The sequence below is a fragment of the Pangasianodon hypophthalmus genome, chromosome 1, assembly GCF_027358585.1.
Source record: "Pangasianodon hypophthalmus isolate fPanHyp1 chromosome 1, fPanHyp1.pri, whole genome shotgun sequence".
Classification (NCBI taxonomy): domain Eukaryota; kingdom Metazoa; phylum Chordata; class Actinopteri; order Siluriformes; family Pangasiidae; genus Pangasianodon; species Pangasianodon hypophthalmus.
In genome coordinates this window covers 18,039,769-18,052,304 of record NC_069710.1, presented here as the reverse complement: position 1 = coordinate 18,052,304, position 12,536 = coordinate 18,039,769, and the positions used below count along the sequence as shown (strand labels likewise).

The 12,536-nt window shown below is 40.2% G+C and overlaps 1 protein-coding gene across 6 annotated transcripts; it reads left to right on the top strand.

The window, feature by feature from the left end:
- The first annotated feature begins 1,978 nt into the window (after window positions 1–1,978).
- Window positions 1,979–11,681, top strand: tcaim (T cell activation inhibitor, mitochondrial). 6 transcript variants are annotated; one of them, XM_034305010.2, is made up of 12 exons: window positions 1,979–2,284; window positions 2,819–2,886; window positions 3,058–3,167; window positions 3,828–3,960; window positions 4,084–4,234; window positions 5,266–5,521; window positions 6,173–6,295; window positions 6,852–6,949; window positions 7,076–7,167; window positions 7,290–7,522; window positions 7,923–8,054; window positions 8,303–11,681. In XM_034305010.2, coding segments are annotated over exons 3-12 (1,446 nt in total). In that variant the 5' UTR covers window positions 1,979–2,284; window positions 2,819–2,886; window positions 3,058–3,165; the 3' UTR covers window positions 8,529–11,681. The 6 variants fall into 6 exon arrangements, with proteins under 6 accessions (XP_034160901.1, XP_026781776.1, XP_034160819.1 ...); XM_026925975.3 differs by lacking the exon at window positions 3,058–3,167 and having other exon boundaries at window positions 1,981–2,284; XM_034304928.2 differs by lacking the exons at window positions 1,979–2,284; window positions 3,058–3,167 and adding an exon at window positions 2,323–2,490.
- Window positions 11,682–12,536: the final 855 nt, after the last annotated feature.

Below are 12,536 nucleotides of genomic sequence, written 5' to 3'. Positions count from 1 at the left end.
AGCTGAATTTCACTTTATTCAGAATATACCCAAAATAAATCACTTTCTCTGACCTGAGCAGTCACGAGCCTGTTGGTGTGAAAGTGACAGAGACGGTGTGCTTTTTTTTTTTTTTTTTTTAAATGTCACTGATCACATTTGAGAATATGAAGATATGCCTTCTCCAGAGTTCCAGTTCTCCTGGGATTTTCACGCACAGCAGTCTCTAGAGGTTACTCGGAATGGTGCAATGAAGAAAAAACATCCAGTGAACAGCAGTTCTGCAGATGGAAACACCTTGTTTCTCAACAGAGAATGGCCAGACTGGTTTGAGCTGACAGAAAGGTTACAGTAACTAAGATAGCCACTCTGTACAGTTGTGGTGAGCAGAAAGGCATCTCAGAATGCACAACACATCGAACCTTGAGGCAGATGGGCTACAACAGCAAAAGACCACGTCGGCTTCCACTTCTGTCAGTAAAGAACAGAAAGCTGAGGCTGCAGTGCGCACAGGCTCACCAAAACTGGACAGCTGAAGACTGGAAAAGCATAGCTTGATGAATCAGGATTTCTGCTGAGGCACACAGATGGTAGGGTCAGAATTTGGAGCCAACAATATAAATCTATGGACCCAACCTGCCTTGTGATAATAGTCCAGGCTGGTGGAGGTGATGTAATGGTGTGGGGAATGTTTTCTTGGCACATTTTGGGCCCGTTAGTACCAATCAATCATCGCTTGAATGCCACAGCCTATTTGAGTATTGTTGCTGACCATGTGCATCCCTTCATGGCCTCATTTACCCATCTTTTAATAGCTGCTTCCAGCATGATAATGCACCAAGTCTCAAAGCAAAAGTCATCTCCAAACTGGTTTCATGAACATGAAAATGTCTTCAGTGTTCTTCAGTGGTCTTCCCAGTCACTGTATCTGAATCCAGTTGAACACCTTTGGGATGTGGTAGAACAGGAGCTTTGCAGCGTGAAAGTGCACCTAAAAAATCTGCAGGAATTGCGTGATGCAATCATGTCAACATGGACCAGAATCTCAAAGGAATATTTCCAACATCTTGTGGAATGTGGTTTTGAGAGCAAATCAAGGCCCTAATCAGTATTAGTACAGTGTTCCTTATAAAGTGCTCAGTGAGTGTAAGTGCACGGGTGTGGTCATACTAGTGGCATCTCAGTAATGTATCTCAGTTCTAACTTCAAATCACTGAGAAATCATTGTAGTGTTATATATAATTTGCAACTAATTCTTCGAGTATTAAGAACCATCAGACCAATTTTGTAGCTACGAGACGAATACAATAAAACCATTTGAACCAAAGTTCTAATAAAATATTGCAAATGCAGCTTAGTCCTTACATAATGAAATGATGCCACCACTTAGTGGGATCTTGCACCACCACTGTCACCTCATGTCTAAAAACTAAAAAGTTGGACATGGCACTAATAAGGCAGCTGTAGTGTCACAGGACCCATAGAAGTGGTCCTGAGCGTGTCCCAGGTTTGGGAACAGGAAATCAACTCATAACTGCTTTATCCTGGGTAGGGTCACAGTGCATCTGGAGTCTTTCTCAGGAACCCTGAGCAAAAGGTTGAAATACACCCTGGATGGGACTCCAGTCAATCCCAGGGCACCATGCACACACATTTACACACTCATTCACAACTTGGGGCAATTTAGCATGGTCAATCCACCTACATGCATGTTTTTGGGAGGTGAGATGAACCCGGAGAACCTGGAGAGATCACACACAGACACAGGGAAAACATGCGAAACTCTACACAGATAATAACCCAAGCTCAGGATCAAACCAAGGACTATGGAGCTATGAGGTGGCAGAGCTACCGTCTGCAAAAAGTACACTTGAATACAATAAACAAAGTACATTATACAATACACATAGTGGGGAAAGAAATAAATGTTGTATACAACGCAGACTATCACAGAGTGTACAAGTGTAAAGTGACCATGAGGGAAATACAAAGTGAAAAGTATGTAAAGTTCCTGGTCATTTGGTATAAATTTCTAGTCTTGTGACATCTCTGGCAGCTCCTTTAAAGGCTGTATGCTTGAATTGTATCCTGCCTCACGTGTAATTGGCTTTGGATAAAAATAAATGACAGAAATGTGGAAGCTCAGTGAGGTGTGTTTCGTGTTTACACCACTAGAGGTCAATATGAACACCAACACAAACAACACTCCGTGTGGAAACGTGTGGCTGTTTCCATGCAGGTCGTTTTCAATGAACTACCTGAAACACGGATTTGCTGAGCACATATTCTATGTCACGCTGTTCTGGTAAGTAATATATTTTGTATACTTAAATAAAGTCCAGGCTTTATGAAGTAGCGTGTGTGGCTGGTGGAGAAAAGCGTATTATTCAGGCGATATCCGTCGCTACCTCGATAGCTTGTTTGTTTATGCAGTTGGTTAGCTAGCGGCTAAGGTGAGGTAAGTTACTTGGACAGCTGAGTGAGAGAGGACTGTCCTTGTCCTCAGCTGAGGTGGAGATATTTGTCACTGCGACCTGTTTGTTACTGAAAAAAAAAAAAAAAAAAAAAAAAGCAACGATATTGGTTTTATGTTTACTTGAACTTTCTGCACAGTCTCAGACTCTTGCTATTTTGCTAAGCTTTTTTATGTGACTTGTGTTTCTATCCCACTACATGACTGAATGGACCTGGTGTAGGAACATTAGAGAGAGTAACTGTTACTGCCTGTCTTATTGCTATACCTTTTCCATGAAATAAGTAACCTGTTGATTTTTATTGCTTAGTTGTCACAGCATTCTAGTGGTTTTTATTTGTGGTGTGTTGTGTTTTTGTTGTTTAGGAATGGTTTCAGAGGCAGACTCCACTGAAAGCTTGCATGATGTCTCTGAGCTCACTCCTGCGCATGAGGTTGGTTTATACTTCGAAGAAAAGCTGAAACTTTGCTGTTTCTAAGCTTAATAAGAGCCCAGGGGTCTTTCACAGCTTCACTGTGATTACCAAGTCTAAAACCAAAATGTCAGTACTGTAACACTCCCTTGATTCTAAAACCTATTTTTCTGCTCTATTTTATGTCATTAGACATAACATCATAGGTTATGAGGCAACACCTTTTATCAGGACAAACTTTGAAAGACTTGTTGTGTAAGATGGACCCAGGAAGACTTTTACCATTCTTATCACAAGTAAATGTAAATAATCTTTTATAGATTCGTCGTGTTGCACAGATATGTTTGATTTTTTTTTTTATAAGCTGAATTTTATTGAATGTTTGATTAATATCTGTATTTGCCATGAAATAGCCATTGAAGCTGGCATGGCAATCAACTTAAATACAAGCAAACAAAACCAAGTCTAAAAATATGACAGTTATCACGATATCATGGGATTAAAAACACACAACCTGGTGGTGAAAATAATATGAAATGTTTTATTGCAAAATCTTTGTACAAAAGTCTCTTTGCACATATATATAACAAAAATATCCCCCAGTGGTTTTTCTTTCTGCGGCACAAGATTTCTGGACACTTCTGTTAAATATTGTTGCCAGAGGACGTCTGTAGTAATGATCTGATGATCGATTCACAAGGGATAAACGCTCTCTGTACAAATCACAAATTGACCTTTATTGTTGCTCTTGTTATAGGACTAGTTGTGCTTCATCACTGGTAGGTCACAGGATCATATTACATATGTAGGCTATACTTGTGCTAGGAACACAATAACTTACCTAAAAACCCAGAAGCATCACTTCTCTGACACGGCCTTTTAAATGTGTATTGTATTTTAACATTTCATTTTAAGACTGATTTACTGCTCATAAATGATGTCAGCTACTTCTTCAACCTCAGGCTCAGCAGCAGATGCAGCACAAATCAGATACTTCAAATAAGAGCTCTGTCAGGAGCCGATGCTGTTAATGCACTCCGGCCCTTTTACTTCGCGGTCCACCCTGACTTCTTTGGCCAGCATCCAAGAGAGAGGGTAAGAAATGATGTCCTGATGTTTCTCTTTACAGAGCTTTGGTGTCCGTGTTGGATGTTGGATGTAAATTCTGTCCTCAGCTCCTCAAGCCCTGCTTTTGTTCTCTGGTTTTCTGGTTTGCAGGAAGTGAATGAAAACTCTCTCAAAAGATTAAATGGCTATTTAGAGAGTCTTCAAAAGCCAGGCTTTAGGTCTGTCAAGCCTACAAAACTCACTTTTTATCTCAGGGATATAAGGGGGAAAACAGAGAGCAACAGTGACATGCTGCATTCTGGTAAGTTGGTACTCTCCTTAATCAATATGTCTCATTAGCATAGAGATGAGCTTTGAATAATAGCCTGAGTTAATTGCCATAAAAACAGTCCTGCTCACTCTGACTTCCACCAGACTGTGTGGTACATCACGGTGTGGTTACTAATCTGAATCAAGAGCTATCTGTATCATAGGCTCTGTTTTCCATTACAAGTGGCTAGCGACCCAAACAAAGCCAAATGCACCAGTTCTTTAGTCTTAGAGGATTAAGTGCAGACAGTGACAAACAATACAGACAACAAAAACACAAGCAGTCACTTCTTTTCTGTGGCTGAATCTCAAATAGTGTTCTACAGGACAAATAGTGCTCTTCATACTGTCGATGGCACATGTGTGTTATACCCTGTGCAGTGAATTGGAAGTCATTCGGGCTTGTGCTTAGTGGATTTTTATGTGGGTAGCACATGATATTTCCCTTTAAAATTGACAAAGGGCATTTGAAAAGAGAAAGTTATTGTGGGAGACAGTCACTAAATTACTACAGGAGATGTATGTGCCATTCTAGCCAGAGACATTGCGTTTGACCAATCAACTATTTCTAGCTCCTGGCTTGGTACGTGGGCAAGGAGGCTAACTAAATTTAGGGTGTGAAATGTTGTGGAAAAGCGTTATGTTTTAGTGTCACATTCTATTTTCATGTCTCCTCCTGAACAATTGGAGGAGGTTTGAAAAACTGAACTGTCATTACTGTCTGCCCACCATTACATGAATTTAGAAAAGCATTAGAATTGGACTTTAGCAAGTTTTCCACATATATATTATAATGATATATATAATTTGAACAGCATATTGTTCACACAAGTGTCATGATGCAGTTTCCTTCTTACAACTGTTTAAAACCAGTCTTTTATGTCACATATGACTCAAGTTTCGTCCTTTCAGGGGTTTGCTCACTGCTTAATATTTTGAAGAGTTCAGGGGACAGTTAAGATGAGGCCATGTGGCCTTCCTCCTTGCCTCATTGTACAATCTTTGTCTTCCTACATTTCCCAGATTTCCGTTTGGTGACTTTTACTCTGCAGGCTAAGGATGTCCTGTGCGCAGTGGTGGATGTTTTGAAGTCCTGTAGCTTGTCAGTGGAACACATGCAAGGACTTCTCACAGCCAGTGCCCAAACCCAAAACTCAGCACAAGATGGAATTCCTTTCTATCGCCCGATTAAATGGGACAAGACGTACTACACATTCACAGGCTTCAGAGACCCAGAACAGGAGCTGGAGCAGGCAAAGAAAGTGGAAGTCACACTCAGGTTAACTTAAATCTACATAAACCAACCAGCGTATAGTCTTTATAAAGTCCGATCCGTAACACGTTCAACAACACATGGAATCTTCTCTTAAGCTGTCTGTTACATGCAGATGTTGAAGAATGCATAAAATGTTTAACTTGCATTTATAGGACATTAGAAATATGTCAGACTAGGACATGCTACATGACTGTCTTTAACGGTGCTTCTATATAACAGAATCCTGCATCTAATTTGTTTTTGGAACAGGAACCTACACTTATCCAATGTTTAAGTTATAGTATTTAGAGTACAGAATGTGCTTATCTTCAAACTGAGCTGTTGTCATGCCTTAATTATAACTGGATTAACTTTGGTGTGTGTCATGCAGTAGTTGGAGCTAGTTAAAACCAAAGCTGGAGTACCAAGTCTCAAGCAGTGTTGTAGGCTTGCATTCCACTAGGTTTTCATTTTCATGTTATGTAGGAATAGAAAGGTTTATTTGCAAAATTAGAACAGTATAGTTGTGAAATATTATTCAAATATTATTCATTGTATGTCACAAGTCCCTTTCAGCATTATTGTAACCATGACACTGCTTTGAGCATTTTTGGATTGGTTACTTTTGAGTTAAAGTAGTACTGAGTTTTATGGTTGAACATTGTGATTTTGCAGTCTGTGGCTGAGGAACAATGAACCAGAGGCCACTAAGAAGCAGAAAGCCAGCGTTCCACGACGAGCCGAGCTGAAGAGACTGAAGAGAGAGCTCATTGAGAAACTGGGCCTGCTTGATATCCGGTCAGTTTTGATATACATGCATGCAAAGCCAATTCAGTTCTTCAGAACAAAAAGCTAGATCATGGACAAAGGTGCTGACTGAGCCTATGTCAGCATTCCTACACTATATTACAGAAAGTATGTGGACACCTGACACCCATATGTGCCCATTCCAAAACCACGGGCATTAACATGGAATTGGTCCCCCTTTGCTGTTATAACAACCTCCACTCTGATGTCAAATGCAAAGGCCTGGCATGCAGTCCGGGTTCGAGTTCATCCCAAAGGTGTTCAGTGGGGTTGAGGTAAGGGCTCGGGCCACAAGATTTTTTTCCACATGAGCCTTGGCAAAGCATGTCCCATTAGTTCCAGTGAAGGGAAGTTGTAATACTACAGCATACAAAGGACATTCTATACAATTTTGTGTTTACATATTTGTGGCAACAGTTTGAGGAAGACCCACATATGGGTGTGATGTTCAGGTGTCCACATACTTTTGACCATATAGGGTATTTAGTGAATCTATTTGAAAATACCGCTATGTTGCAAGGATGTCATATTTTCCTTCTTCTTGCAGGTGGCAGCGCAAATGGGGAGTTGCGCACAAATGCTGTCAGATGCAGAGTTTGAGACGCCTCTCTTCACAGTACCCAGAGGCCATGCCTAATCTCAGAGGTACTGTATGCACAAAAGGATTATATGTGACACATGGGTTATGTTTTTGTTGTATGAACAGATGACAGACAAGATGATTCAGCCTGCCTAAATGGCCTCTTGTATTGACATTTTCTCAACACACAGGGCACACAATAGTCTTTACTGACCAATCAGGAATGAATGCCTCAGGTCATGTGATGCTGGGAACAATGGATGTGCATCATCAGTGGACAAAGGTAATGTCTGCGTTTCATCTCCATTAAATGTGCTGAAATCCTCTTCTAAATAGTTCTTATTATTTGGCTTGAGTTTCTCTTTGTTCGTGTGTTCTGTAATCTATGTTGCTTGGTGTGTGCAGCTCTTTGAGAGGTTGCCTAGTTACAGCAGTCTGTTGCAGCAGACAGAGTGGCTAAAGGATAGGATCAGTTTCCTGTTAGGAGGGATCCAGGTGATCCATATGGAGCGTGTCAGTCTGGTGCTGCCTCTGGAGGACCACTATAGCACCCTCAACACCTTCTACAAGAGACTCCTGCCTCACAGACTCGCCCTGCACCCTCGTAGCCTACAGGGTCTCACCATGACTCTAGAAAAGTAAGATGTCCCCTACTCATTCCTTTATTCACTTGTGTGTACTTGTGTATCGTTTACTTTGTTGCACAGCTCAGTTAAATAGACAAAAAATAATGAAAGACCACCCACAGGTCATACGCATATAAATGATTTTTCATTTCATGTGTTGTTGAAACATTGGAACACACAGTTTGTGTATTGTTGTAGACAACCAAGAATGCATAACAGACTCAGATGACTCTCCTAAAATATGTCGTAGTTGAACGTAAATGGGTAAAGTGAAAAAGAGGACAGAGCTGACCACGTTCATGTGACCTGTGTTAGGTGTGTTGGGAACAGGGAAACCTCGACACTCTTCAACTCTTAAACTACTCACTGCACTGCACTGATCACTGTACTCTGTATTTTGTGTCTACTGTAGTGACCGTACTAGTCCTAGTCTCCATGAGATGGGCCAATTCATCATCCCCACCATGTGTGACCCTGTTCACCTACAGAACTTCCTTCAGAGCAACGCTCAGGAGGCCCGCAGACGTCTGCAGCGCAAGGAGAAGTTAGTGCAAATCTAACGCTTATTCCTGTCTTGCAGTTTTTCCTAGCAAAATTAGAGGGAAATAATCATCACTGTAATATCTTGTTTGGAAATACATCAAAGAGAGTATTTTTCCCAACAGCTTGTAGATTTCAGGTAGAATCTTATTTTCCAAAATGTCTCGATTCTAGGTTTCTTTGCAAGACAGGATAACAGAAAAAAGTAACATAACAGTGCTCATCTCTGTACACTCTCTGTATGCCCTGCAGGTTAGAGGCTGAGGAGGAGGATGTGGTGTCCATTTGCGTGCAGGGTCTGTCTCTGCGGAGTCTGACCAAAGAGCCCAGTGTCTCCAGCAGTCAGATGATCCCGTGCTGCAGGCGTTTGATCGAGGAGCGGTCTCCTTATATGCAGGGCCTGCATCTCTGCATCTCGCACTTCTACTCCGTCATGCAGGATGGTGATTTGTGTATACCTTGGGATTGGAAGGGCTGACACACTCTCACAGGTGTTCAAATACAAGCACTTTGTGTGTTCATGTGCTGTCATGTAGGTGTGCAGGCTTGTGGTGAAGGTGTGGTTTATATGCAGTATGATATTGAATGCACTTTAGTTTTGTGATGCAGGCAGATGGGTGGTCCGCTTGTAAAGGCAAGAGAATTTGGGAAGGGAGCTTGTGTTGATTGTTTCAGTATATCGGTTATGTGTACTCTAAATGTGAGCACTTGAGGAGTAGTCTCATTTCAGTTTGCTGCATTTGATGGCCATGAGCCAAACATTCAGTCAGGGTACTTTTATATGTCAGAGTGACAGTTTCAGTTGAAATATAGAATCTGAAGGCAACACTGACAGACCATATTATAACGTCATTACTGTGGCTGTCCGCCACATAATTCTTGGAATTAATGTCTGTTATCACTGGGTTAATCTTTTAAAAGGTGTCTGAAACAATTAGTGTTAAGCGTCTTTTTGTTGAGTACTCAGATTAACTCTGTATAACTCAACGAATGACTGCCAGAGGAGGTATGGAATAAGCTTTGCAGTTTTAGTAAGCTACACTGCCTGAAAGAATTGCAGTCTATGTAATGCACCTGATGTCCAGTAGATGGAGCTCCTCTACAGTGTTAAGGAACTCCACTGAACATGTACAAAAACATCCAATTCACTACACTATCAATCATTTGTCCTCATAACTCAATCTTACATTTCATGTAATATACTACAACTTTGAACTAAGACTTTAAATGGTTATTACTGTGTTAAATATCTGACTACAAGATTTAAACCTCAGACACTTTTTAAAAGCTGTCTCTGAATTTCCAAAACAGTTTCTGTGCTGAACGCTGCTCCTTAAAACTCTCATGCACTTCAACAGCTGTCTCAGGAGCATGGTTGTGATTTGACACTTAACTATAAATCTTAAATCTATTCTGTTTACCTGTCTGTAGGAGCTCTTATGTGAGAGTGTCTATTTTAATGTTTCCTAGTTAAATATGCACACTATGTGGACACACACAAACACATACATATATACATACATACATACATACATGCATACATGCATGTATACCGATCAGCCAACATTAAAACCACTGACAGGTGATGTGAACAACATTGATTATCTCGTTACAATGGCACCTGTCAAGGTGTGGGATATATTAGGCAGTAAGTGAACAGTCGGTTCTCGAAGATGATGTATTGGAAGCAGGAAAAATGGGCAAGCTTAAGGATCTGAGCGACTGAGGACCAAATTGTGATGGCTAGATGACTGGGTCAGAGCGTCTCCAAAATGGCAGGTCTATTCCTGGTAAGCAGTGGTTACTACCTACCAAAAGTGGTCCAGGGAAGGACAACTGGTGAACTGGTGACACGTTCATGGGCGCCCAAGGCTCATTGATGCGGTTGGGGAGCAAAGGCTAGCCTGTCTGGTCCGATCCCACAGTAGAGCTACTGTAGCATAAATTGCTGAAAAAGTTAATGCTGGCTATGACAGAAAGGTGTCAGAACACACAGTGCATCACGGCTTGCTGCGTAGCCGCAGACTGGTCAGAGTACCCATGCTGACCCATATAAAAAGTCTACACACTCCTGTTAAAATGGCAGGTTTTTGTGAAGTGAAAGATAGACACTAAGATAAATCATGTCAAATCTTTTCTCACCTTTAATGTGCAACCGCAAAGTATACAAATAAAATGAAAACAATCATTCAAAACAAAAATTTTTATGGGGGGACAAATAAAAATAAAAAAGCTTACAATTTATTTTTCCACTCATTCTTGCAAAAACATCAAATTTTAAGGGCATCTCCTGTGCACAGTTCACTTCAGGTCACCCCACAGATTTTTATATGGGTTCAGGTCTGGGCTCTGGCTCGGCCATTCAGAAACATTGATCTTCTTTTGGTTACGCAATTCCTTTGCAATGGCACTGTCGTGCTGAAAGGTTAGAATCCTTTTCATCATCAGCTTACTAGCAGACGCCTGAACGTTTTGCAGTAAAATCGGCTGGTATTTTTAGCTATTCATGATTCCTTCCACTTTGATAAAAGCCCCAGTTCTGGATGAAGAAAAGCAGCCCTAAAGCACGATGCTGCCACCACCATGCTTCAACATGGGTATGGTGTTCTTTTGGTGATGTGCTTTCTTTGTGTCAAACATATCTTTTGGAATTATGGAAATATTTTACCTTTTGGAATTGGTCTCATCAAACCATAACACATTTTACCACATGGTTTGGGGTTGGAAGTTTTTTTTGTTTTTTTTTTTTTTTGTGAGGAAAGGGCTTCTTTCTAGCCTCCCTACCCTAAAGCCCAGAAATGGGAAGAACACAAGAGATTGTTGTCCCATGCAGAGAGTAATCAGTACTTGTCGGATATTCCTGCAGCTTCTTTAATGTTGCAGTAGGTCACGTGGCAGCCTCCCTGGTAAGATTTTGTCTTGTCCTTCTGTAAATTTTGGAGAGATGTCCTGTACTTTGTAATTTCACTGTGGTGCTCCACTAGTTGTTGATGGCCTTCACAGTGTTCCATGGTACAGCTAATGTTTTGGAACTTCTTTTATACCCCTCTCCTGATATTCAATTACAAAAGAGTGTGCACACTTATGCAACCAGGTTATTGTAAGTTTTTGTGTTTGTTTGTTTTAATTTTTCCTATTTTTCCTTAAAATATTTCTGATTGTTTTTCACAAATATCTGTGTGTGTGTGTGTGTATGTATGTATGTGTGTGTGTGTGTGTGTGTGTGTGTGTGTGTATAATATATAGTGTGTGTGTCACAGTTCTGCTTTATAGATAACCGCAATTTCTGTATGCAGATGAGTTAGACTAATTTATTTTGTAGTTATGCTGTATATTATGATGCATGGTTAAATTAAAACATTGATCTGATGAGGAAGGTAAATGTATAAAATATGTTTATGTGTAAAGTAAATTTGTCGTTTTCTGTAAGTGTCTAAAAGAACAGTTGAGTTTAATAAAACTGATCTCTATTACTGCCTTATTTTTTTCTCTTTTTAAATTTGTTACTACTGTATTATTGTCCTTGAGACAAATTGCTCAATTTACTTTACGTTCATGGAAGGATAATTTTACTTTTTGGAGAATGTAAAAAATTGAGTTTATGAACTGTTAATAAATTAATTTTATTCAACATGTTAAACCACTTTATTTTCTTTCCTGGTCTTGCAGGTAATTGGGTTTTTTTTCCCCACTAGGATTTCATGATGTTTCAGTGGTTTCTGAATGACCCTGTGTGTTTCTTTTCAGTGTTAAACTTTTTTGGCTTTTATTCATTTTTAGAGTAATAGTAGACTGGTTTCGTTACTGCGGACCCCCTCTGACTTTAAGTGCATGTCTGTAGGCGCTGGCATTAAATCTAGAGTCTGGTTGAACTTTGTGACATCTAAATGACAGAGAGGGAAAATGTGAGGGATCAAATTGGAGTGAAGTGCATTTTGTTCTTCCGCTACATTTCTCAAGGAAAACACCTGAAGCACTTTTGAACAAGCTGCAGCTGGGCTGCTACTTCATCACTGATCTATCACATTGATGATTTAATTTTAAGGTCATTCTTTGTAGTTATATCGTGTGAATACTGATTCTTTCTTACTCTTCCTTCTGGTCTTAATAATATACATCAGCCAGTCATGCAACACAGGTACCACAAAATAACATGTTAAATTAGGTTGAACTAAAGTAATAAATCAATAGCAATAAATATATTCAGAGTTTACACCTAAAAGTACCACCTTAACACCTGAGATATCAACATGTAAATCCAGCTTTATCATAGGGAAAGGTATCTAAGACTAAGACAGCTTGTCTTTAGTCTGAATGAATCTCTATTCACGTGATATCTCCTTAGCACTCTGCCTATCCTGTAACATTGCTGGTTTCAGTTCCTACTTATCTTCATGGACATTGCTTTGTGCACAGGGGCATTGTCATGCTGAAACAGGTTCAGACCTCTTAGTTCCAGTGAAGGGAAATTGTAATGCTATAGCAT